At 36.6% G+C, this 10346-nt stretch overlaps 1 protein-coding gene across 1 annotated transcript; it reads left to right on the top strand.

Annotated features, from left to right (window-relative positions):
* The first annotated feature begins 268 nt into the window (after window positions 1–268).
* Window positions 269–7684, top strand: idh3a (isocitrate dehydrogenase (NAD(+)) 3 catalytic subunit alpha). The gene is made up of 11 exons (XM_033990525.2): window positions 269–326; window positions 1206–1262; window positions 1855–1938; window positions 2437–2551; window positions 3123–3310; window positions 4127–4260; window positions 4892–4994; window positions 5336–5400; window positions 5470–5554; window positions 5941–6093; window positions 6916–7684. Exons 1-11 carry the CDS (start codon window positions 300–302, stop codon window positions 6997–6999), a joined length of 1095 nt encoding a protein of 364 aa, XP_033846416.1. The 5' UTR covers window positions 269–299; the 3' UTR covers window positions 7000–7684.
* The last annotated feature ends 2662 nt before the right edge of the window (window positions 7685–10346 follow it).

Below are 10346 nucleotides of genomic sequence, written 5' to 3'. Positions count from 1 at the left end.
TTACCTCTGTATTTCCGCATTAAACGCGCTCCTCTTTCCAAGATCATCTATTATAGAAATAACCACTCTTAAAACGTTGAGCTTTTTTCTTCAAGGATATAATTTACAATTTTGCTGCAAATTCTAGCATAAAGTACACATTTCAATCTAAAAGCTAACATAAGTGATCAACATCTGTATTTTAAATAGAGTTTTAAGTGGTTTAAGAACGTTGACACGCCTCTTCAGAGTGGAGGTAACAGTTCATACACGATCTCGGTCCCGGCTTGTCCTCAGCAGCACATCTTCTCGTCAGTAGCATGGCAGGCAACGCGTGGAGGTCAATGGTGAGTAAATTAGATTAGTTAAACTATTAAAAATCCGTGTAATGATTTAACTCATCTTAATTATCTTGGGGCTTGTTTTAGCAGAAGATCCTGTGGGTTTACGTAAGATTTTCTCCTTATTGCTCTTATGAACGCGGCTATTAGCAATTAGCTCCCGTTAGCTGTTGCCTGTGTCCTTCAGTTGGATGACAGTTCTGCTCCTGTATCAAAGTTAGCTTTAGCAATTATTTTAAGCTACTTACACATATTATAATTAACTTTTTTTTTTTTTATTACTTCTTGATATCTATAGCCAGTCTTCACATAAACGTAAACCATAGTTTTATAGAGTTTGTAACTAATTTATGACTGTAAATTAGCGTTGCTTGGGTTATGATCAACATGAGTTCATTGATTATTGGCCAACACAAAGGCCATATTGCCATGTTTATTCTTTGTAATTTAAAAAGCTAAACCCACATTGTAATTTCCCCTAGTAATTCTTATATTAAGTATGTAACCAATAGTGTATGTTTATGTTAATTATTGAAATACTTGTCAAACGTATGGCAATATTATAGAGGCCTACCACAGAGTGATTTTGTTTTCTTAAATTTAAAATGAGTTATATGGGATATAAAGTCTTTATACTCATGTCTTTTAATCTGTTCTTAGAAAATTGCAATTACAGTCCCATATGAAAATTAGTATTACTGATGGATCACAGTTAAAACATTGCTTAATTTTATATGGACAATATTTCTTCCAGTATTGAACCAAATCTGTATAAATCTCTCACTTTTTAAAGCCAGAGAGATGGTATACTTTTTTTTAGGGGGATCAGTTCTGTTTTATTTTAATGATTTACTATTTACTCTTTGTTGACCTTGTGTTCTGCAGCTGTCCCAGGCCGTAGGGGCCGTCAAGAAACCTGCTCTGTCCTCCTTCTCCAGAGGGGTGAGTTCCATATGACCTAAACCTGACACTAACAATGGGCTGGGACCTCTCTCAAAAATGTACCTGAACATAAATAACCATTGACAAAGAACAAAAGTGTCTCCTCCAGCTTAGTTCACCTGTATTTGTTAGCTTACTTGGGAGAGGAATTAGGATAAAAGCTCTGCATTATTACATGGGTATGTTATTGGTAAACTACACAAATATATGTTTGCTGACTCAAATGCAAATTGACAATTTATGGTGTAAAAATTAATATAATTCAATTTAAAATTTTAATTTTTTGTGAATATCTTTCTTTCTTTATTCTTTGTCAGGGACCATGTACAAATTCATTCAAGAAAAGATGATTTGTACCAGATTTACCTACTGCTACATGGCAGTTGTGTGTGGAATGGATATCCAGGTTTTAATGTTAGACATGCAAATTGTGAAAACACGTATAAGGGGAATGAACGAATACTGAAAATTAAGTTATATTTAAGATGATGACAAACTTGGGAGGATACAGAATTGCTCTGATGTTGGTGTGAAAATCCTTATAATCCTGATGGTGTGAGAGGGGTCTAATCCTGGTGTTTGACCTCCTCAGATGCAGACAGTGACTCTGATCCCAGGAGACGGGATCGGGCCTGAGATCTCCACTGCCGTCATGAAGATCTTTGAGGCTGCTAAGGTAAAAAAAACAAAAAAAAACACAAAAACACTACTACTAGCATTATCTTTAATTTGAGCATTATAAAGTTGTTGTAATTAATCTACTGTAAACAATTAAATAAACTATATGGATAAGTTTTATTTTACAAACCTGTAGCTGATACTGTTGCTTTATATTTCATACATTCTCTATTTTAATTTAGTTTATTTCTTGGCTTCATCATTGAGACAGTTGTATTTTTTATTGACATCCAGATAGGCAGAGCGATATGACCTAACATCATGATGTGATTTGGAGTATAGTGTTGTTTATGTTGGTTCTTTCAGCTTTATTAGCAATATATTCACTCCAAAATCTGCTGTCAGCGTTTAGTGTGCCTACAAATTATACTGTTATACAAGGTCTGTGCATTTGGACATCATTTGGACATTACTGATTACATATTTTAAGTGACATATTATAAAAAAAAAAAAAAGCAGTTCTTATTTAAAATGTCTGTTTTGCGTGTAAAAACAGGCTCCAATCAGATGGGAGGAGAGGAACGTCACAGCCATAAAAGGACCTGGAGGAAAGTGGATGATTCCTCCTGACGCTAAAGAGTCAATGGACAAGAATAAAATGGGACTCAAAGGTATATTCTTCTAGATTATTACAAGAATCATGCAGTTCGCAACATGTTTGTAGAGATCTAAACTACAGTCTTATTAGGTTTAATCAAGAATAATAATACCCCACATTTTGTTTTGTACAGAATACCTGATATGTATATAATTGCAGCCCCTTTTCAGCCCTGTTGATGATCTCCACAACATTAAAACTTGAAGCGCCTATACCAATTTTTTATCAGCCTATTTGAGCAAAATTAGTCTTGCACCATTACCAATGTATTTTATGAAGAGTTCTTGAGGTCAAAATAAAACCACTAAGTACAGTTTTCGTCTAATAATAAAGAATCAGGAAATGTGTGTTTGGTATGCTAGTTGTTGGTAGCTTTACCGTCACGACAGACCTCCACGTTTGTCTCTGAAAGTGAAAAGTGCTGAAAAGTGGTGAATAATTAGGAAGCTCAGAATGCATAAGGAAAGTGAGGAATAACTTTGGACCACTGCAAATCTTTTAAAATTAACTTGGCCTGTATTTCATGGTTTTTAAGACCATATAAATCAGGTACAGTGCCTTTTAACACTTTTTTCCCTCTTTAGGACCTCTGAAGACCCCCATCGCGGCAGGACATCCCTCCATGAACCTGCTGCTCAGGAAGACCTTTGACCTTTATGCAAATGTGCGTCCGTGTGTGTCCATCGAGGGGTACAAGACTCCCTACACTGATGTGGACCTGGTCACTATCAGGGAGAACACAGAGGGAGAGTACAGTGGCATCGAGCACATCGTGAGTCTGAACATCACTTTTACTATAACCAAACAAGTCTAATTGTTAGAAGACTTCAGAGACAGTTGTTTAGACATTTAAGTACCGGTAATCATATTTAGTGAAAATATGATCAAGACATTTGCACATGATTATGATAAGCTTCACCAATATTGTCCGTTAACCAGTGATGGAACATTGCAAAGTAAAAATAATAAAGGATAGTACTTGAGTGGAAATTTTAGGTATCGGTGCTTAAATACATCCGAAAGTGGATACTTTTTACTTTCACTTCATTACATTCAAGAGCAGGTATCTGTACTTTCTACTCCACTACATTTTTGAATAGAACTGTAAAGTATTTTGTATTACAGTTTGAGACTAGCTGAAAAGGGTCAGGTGTGTATTTTTTACATGTTCGTAGTTTGAGGCTAACTTTATATGTTCATGAACCTTAACATTAAAAAACATATTTATTTGGTTTTAATGAGAAATTAAATTAAATTAAAGACAAATCACTATAAAAAAAAAAATTGCCCAGCCATATATATTTGGGATGAAACTGTATAAATATCTCAATGATAGTTTTTGTTATTGTAATATTGTTGTAAAATTTGAATGTTTCTTTTTCATTTGTGTTTACAAGCTGCTGTTTAACCAATGCCGCATGTACAAAACAAAACAATTTAGTTATAGGGTTTGGGCTAAGTATAGTCTAGAACTATTGAAATCCTTTCTTATCAGGTGGATTGTGCATCAAATATTCTTGAATTCTTGAATAAAAAATGGACATCTTGTTTTGAATGCTGTTTGAACCCTCTCTATTGTACATTTTAGATCGTCGATGGTGTGGTTCAGAGCATCAAACTGATCACAGAAGAGGCCAGTCGACGCATTGCAGAGTATGCCTTTGAATACGCCCGGAACAACCAAAGAACCAGCGTCACAGCCGTGCACAAAGCCAATATCATGTCAGTCAATATAAATGTCTCTGTATCGTCTTCAGTTTCCAAACTTAGAAGGGGTCAAAGTAAGATGCACATGGCCTTTTAAAATTACAATGATCAAGTCTACATTTAAAAAAATTGCAATACCTTTAATGCCTCTCTGACAGTTTGACAAATAAAGGTATAATGTAGATTATTTCAACTAGAGATCGACTGATTTGGGTTTTTTCATGGTTGATGCCAATACAAATAGTTTTGAATCCGAAGAAATTGATGATCGATGAGCTCTGCCAATATTTAGGGCCGATATAGATTATTTCCCCCAAGTTATGTAATTTAAATTTCCTACAAACCCACAGACTTTTTTTTACTACAAACCTATAAGAGGGCTGGATAGTCATGTTTTATGCTGTTATCTCTTCTCACTAAAGTGTTCAAATAAAGCTTTATCTTTATTCTTTGGGCAGCAGGTTTGCCAAAACAAACTATCTACCTTCTGACTAAAGACACTAAAAAGGGCAAATATTGGCTCGATAACATCAGCCAATCGATATATATTGGTGTTATGGTGTTTTATAAGGACTCTCCCAGTAGTGAAGTCATCATTCATTTTTTTCTTCAATTTTTCCTGTTCCCTCTTTTAAAACGTGTTTAGGCGAATGTCGGACGGCCTGTTTCTCAGGAAGTGTCGTGAAGTGGCTGAAAACTACAAAGACATAAAATTCACAGAGATGTACCTGGACACAGTGTGCCTCAACGTGAGTCCAGTGTCCAGTAATGTTTCAACGATTATTTAGTTAAGAAAATGCAGGAATCTAAAAATATCAAAGAGTATGTGCACCTGATCTGCCCTCAAAATCTGGAGCGAAGCCACAATGTAATCAACATGGGCTATAAAAATTGACAAGAAACATAAGTTACTTGGTTAGTTAAGATGGATAGATTGTTAAGATGGACAGTTAAGATAGATGGTTAAGATAGATAGATGATAGATACTTAATATTGATGGATAGTTGAGATGGATAGTTAAGATGGATAAGATAGATATTAACTAGTTGAAACCCATAAATTAAAATAGCAGGTTTCTTTCTTTACGCAGATGGTACAGGACCCCACTCAGTTCGATGTGCTGGTCATGCCCAACCTGTACGGAGATATCCTCAGGTGAGATAGGTCAATAAATAACAAACATTTCAACCTGATTAGTATTAAAGTCCGTTTCTGTTTAAACAGTGACCTTTGTGCTGGTCTAATCGGAGGACTCGGAGTTACTCCCAGCGGCAACATCGGAGCAAATGGAGTCGCCATCTTCGAATCGGTTTGTGTTTTAAAAAATAAAAAAAATAAAATACAGGTACAGTACACAACTTTCTGCATGATTCCATGGAAATTTAAAACCATACTTGAGAATATTCTCCATGGAGATGGTTACATTTTATGCCATACTGCAAGATTATAGCCATAGTCCCTCCTCTAGGCCAAGTAAGAGTCAGGTTTGTGGAAATGCAACCCCGCTCAGGGCCGGATGCATGTTTTTCAGTGCAAAAAACAGCAACAATTTTTTGGCTTAAATGTTACATACTGTGGTTACATACAAGATAGAAAAATGAAGAAAATGTTATGGAAATATGTGTTTTGGGCTTTTGTTTTTTTTAAACAAAATTTTGGTAATCAGTTATTGACTATATTTTGAATGCTGTTTAGGTCCATGGCACAGCTCCGGACATCGCGGGTCTGGACTTGGCCAACCCCACGGCTCTGCTCCTCAGTGCGGTCATGATGCTGCGACACATGGGCCTCCACTCCCACGCAGACAAGATCCAGACAGCCTGCTTTGACACCATCAAGGACAAGAAGGTCAGGTTTACATAATACATAATACAGAAAAAACAATAAAACACTCCAATGATGGTGTCACGTTATCAGATGTTTGTCATGATTGTTGTGTCAAAAATGTTTTCAAGGGTCAGTCATTGTAATACATTTGTATTTCAGTAGGCCCTAAGCAGAATTTGGCTTGGAGGCCCTCTCCACTTCAGTGCCACTCAGGCTAAACTGTTGATTACAAGGATACTTTTTTGATTATGAACCAGAGTGGGTCTAACATTTTTAATAATATAGACTTTTTTCATGTTTTCTAGTGCATTTTAACGTATTCCAACTAGCTAAAGTATGATAACATTTAAAGATTCTGTCAAATATGCAGTAGTGCCACATTAGGCTTCTAAACATGCTCTAGGATAGTCTATAAATTAATACTTCAACATAACACTTTGATTTATTCATTATAAATATTTACATAACAAGCACACAGTGAGGACATATTAAAAAAACAGTACACATGTATGATTTACAGAAAGTAGAATACCTGTTTTATTCCTACCTACTCAATTCAATTCAATTCATTTTATTTTTGTAATGCCCAAAATCACAACAACAGTTGTCTCTTGTACTCCTTATTTAAATTTTTTAAATTGTATTCGTTAGTGCTTTTTCGAAGCAAGTTAATCACTCCAAAACAATTATCAGGCCCATATTTCCACTACAGCAATTATGAAATTATCCCTGAAGAATTTTAAGAAAAGAACTACATTTTTGGTCCATAGGGGGCGAGCTTTCAGATGAATTAACAATAACATTTATAATAACCCTACACATTTCCCCTTGTTTTTTCCTCAGGTTTTGACAAAGGATCTCGGAGGGAACTCAAAGTGCTCAGAGTTCACAGGGGAGATCTGCCGTAGAGTTCAGGACATGAACTGATTCACTCACTAAGACAGATGCAGTACTCCTGTTTGACCTGTCGAGGGCACTGTAGCTCCACTCCTTCCAGCGTCAACTGTTTTTCCTCTGAAGATGCAGGGGAAATGGAGGTCGGCTTAAGGGAACTCTGTGCTGCCATCTATTGTTTATTTCTGTCACATTTATTTTACTGCTAATACAGCCCAAGTCCCTTTATTGACTGGTGAAGATAATTAGAATTTACTATAGGGTCTCATGTGTTCTAAAGAGGGGGTATTATCAAAAACTGACTTTTTAAAGCTTTCTCCCATGTTATAATGTTGTTCTTTCATCAAAAACTTGCCTGAAGAGGTTTTAGATGTCATCCATGCATGTTTGAGTAATCTAGCGATCTCTTCTGGAGCCTATTCTAGCCCTCTTTACAGTTAACTGTAAGATTCTGTGCAATGCTCGGCCCACAAGTGTACATCACCCATGCTCAATTCTTCATAAATATACCAAAACATGATACAAAACTACTCTACATCTTCATAAACCTGATGCGAGGTGTTGTAGTTTTATTAGCTGAATACGCGCTGATTGTGTTGTGATAGCGCTCTGAAGGCAGAGTGACTTTGCACAGGCAAAACCAAAAATTAACCTTATTAAATATGTTAATACATTCTTTTCAGTTAATATAGTATTTTCAAACAATAAAAGGAAATGTGGTGATCTAATTATATTATGTGTTATAGTTAATACTTCATAGAAGCTTAATACCTCCTCTTTAACAATATTTAAAACTGCAATAAAGCTGGGCTAAACAAAGTATATGAACATGTCTATATGGGCCGCCTACCACACGTTGAGAGCTACCATTCAATTTAAAATGCATACAGTTTAAGATTGGTACAAATCTTAGGTCTAGACACCATGCTGCCTTTGACGTGAACTAACATATTACTGTAATAACAAGCTTTTCCATTGCCTTATATGGAAGAATGTAAAGTATAAGTTTGTAGGTATTTGAGGCACTGTATGTAAAACGATGGTGGGCCACTAAATATTACATGGAAAGTACCTAGTTTAGTCCCGGTGTTGTTGCTTCTGTATGATTCTCAAACATTTCAAATGACTAAAACAGATTCAAAACCAAATTTTATAATAATGTATACAAATGTAATTTTAAAGATGCACTACGTATTTTTTCTCAATGAAGAGATTTTTTTGCCTGGATTGTTTCATAGTATGGCATTAATCTTGACTATCTCCATGGAAATTAGCAGCTCAGAGCTACGGTGAGGCGACTCTGCTCACAGCAAGAATGCATGTTTATGAGCAATAAAAACACAGCCAATTGAATGAATGCAGTTGGATAATGCCATATTATGGGACATTTCAGGCAAAGTATTACCAAGGTCTGACACTAGCTTGGAAACAAGTTGGTGACAGACCTTCCACCAAAAAGTTAGATGTGCATCTTTTTAAGTAGACAAAAAGTAGGATTTGAACAATGACAAAAATATTAAAACTAATTCCAAGTTTCCAGGAGATTTCACCAGTTGAATGGACTTGGGTTTTCTCTTCTCAGACTTCTCTACCATTGCTGCCTGTGTCTCTGTACTTTACATGTTAATTGCAGCCTTTTGTGGAGTCAAACATTCACTCTGAATATACGCACAATTTCACCACATGACCAAAAACGACAGAGATTATTTCTTAACCAAAAATGTCTTCATATCATCATATTTGCCTGTGTTGTTTTTGCTGTAAAAGAATCACTATTTTTTTTAGCGGTTAACTACTGTAACCGTTTACAATATCGTCTTATTTATTGTTCAGTGTTACTGTCACATACTGCCATCTACAAATATACAATTTATGATGTTTATAAAGGTTTATGATGCAAGCTACACTCCTATATCTATTCTGTTACCTGATGACACTGACATAAACTTGGCTTACAACCGAGTGCAGCTGTCTTCACTGCGCAGCTGATATCACTGTAATTGCAGTAAACGGGACTGAAAATGGTTTGAAATGAAAAAAGGAAAATAAATCTGGTATTTATCTCACTGCAGAGTTTTATTTTGAAAAAAGAAAACATCTTAAAGGTACAGTGTGAAACTTTGAAGCAGAAGATCTATTTGTGTAGCAGTACTAATATCCTAACAAGGCCCATACAGTGGGGCAAAAAAGTAGTCAGCCACCAATTGTGCAAGTTCTCCCACTTAAAAGGTGAGAGAGCCCTGTAATTTTCATCATAGGTACACTTCAACTATGAGAAACAGAATGGGGGGAAAGAAGCCAGGAAATCACATTGTAGATTTTTAATTAATTACTTGGTAAATTCCTCTGTAAAATAAGTATTTGGTCACCTACAAACAAGCAAGATTTCTTGCTCTCACACACCTGTAATGTCTTCTTTATGAGGCTCCTCTGTCCTCCGCTCATTACCTGTTTGAACTCGTTATCAGTATAAAAGACACCTGTCCACTTCAAACAGTCAGACTCCAAACTCCACTATAGCCAAGACCAAAGAGCAAAATCGAAACAAAATCATAGACCTGCACCAGGCTGGGAAGACTGAATCTGCAATAGATAAGCAGCTTGGTTGCATCAACTGTGGGAGCAATTAGAAAATGGAAGACACACAAGATCACTGAAAATTCCCCATGATCTGGGGCTCCACGCAAGATCTCACCCCGAGGGGTCAAAATGATCATAAGAACAGTGAGAAAAAAATCCACAACCACACAGGGGGACCTAGTGAATGACCTGCAGAGAGCTGGGACCAAAGTAACAAAGGCTACCATCAGTAACACACTACACCGCCAGGGTCTCCAATCCTGCAGTGTCAGACATGTCCCCCTGCTTAAGCCAGTACATGTCCAGGCCTGTCTGAAGTTTGCATTTGGATGATTCAGAGAATAATTGGGAGAATGTTATATGATCGGATGAAACCAAAATAGAACTTTTTGGTAAAAACTCAACTTGTCGTGTTTGGAGGAGAAAGAATGCTGAGTTGCATCCAAAGGGAGCAGGATGACTGATCTCTGTAAAGGAAAGAATGTATGGGGCCATGTATTGTGAGATTTTGAGTGGAAACCTCCTTCCATCAGCAAGGGCATTGAAGATGAAACATGGCTAGGTCTTTCAGCAAACAATGATCTCAAATACAGCACCTGGGCCATGAAGGAGTGGCTTCGTAAGAAGCATTTCAAGGTCCTGGAGTCTCCAGATCTCAACCCCATAGAAAATCTTTGGAGGGAGTTGAAAGTCCGTGCTGCCCAGCCACAGCCCCAAAATATCACAGCTTTAAGGGAGATCTGCATGGAGGAATGGGCCAAACTACCAGCAACAGTGTGTGAAAACCTTGTGGAGACTTA

This window comes from Periophthalmus magnuspinnatus, chromosome 3, assembly GCF_009829125.3.
Source record: "Periophthalmus magnuspinnatus isolate fPerMag1 chromosome 3, fPerMag1.2.pri, whole genome shotgun sequence".
NCBI lineage: Eukaryota > Metazoa > Chordata > Actinopteri > Gobiiformes > Gobiidae > Periophthalmus > Periophthalmus magnuspinnatus.
The sequence above is the reverse complement of the archived record's forward strand: the minus strand, read 5'-3'. Positions and strand labels throughout refer to the sequence as shown.

Bases quoted from the DNA above. Each gene is read 5' to 3' on its own strand.
- idh3a (XM_033990525.2), top strand. From the start codon at position 300: ATGGCAGGCAACGCGTGGAGGTCAATG. The intron at 1,263-1,854 runs GTGAGTTCCATA...TGACCTCCTCAG, and splicing joins TGTCCTCCTTCTCCAGAGGG to ATGCAGACAGTGACTCTGAT. The intron at 2,552-3,122 runs GTATATTCTTCT...TTCCCTCTTTAG, and splicing joins GAATAAAATGGGACTCAAAG to GACCTCTGAAGACCCCCATC.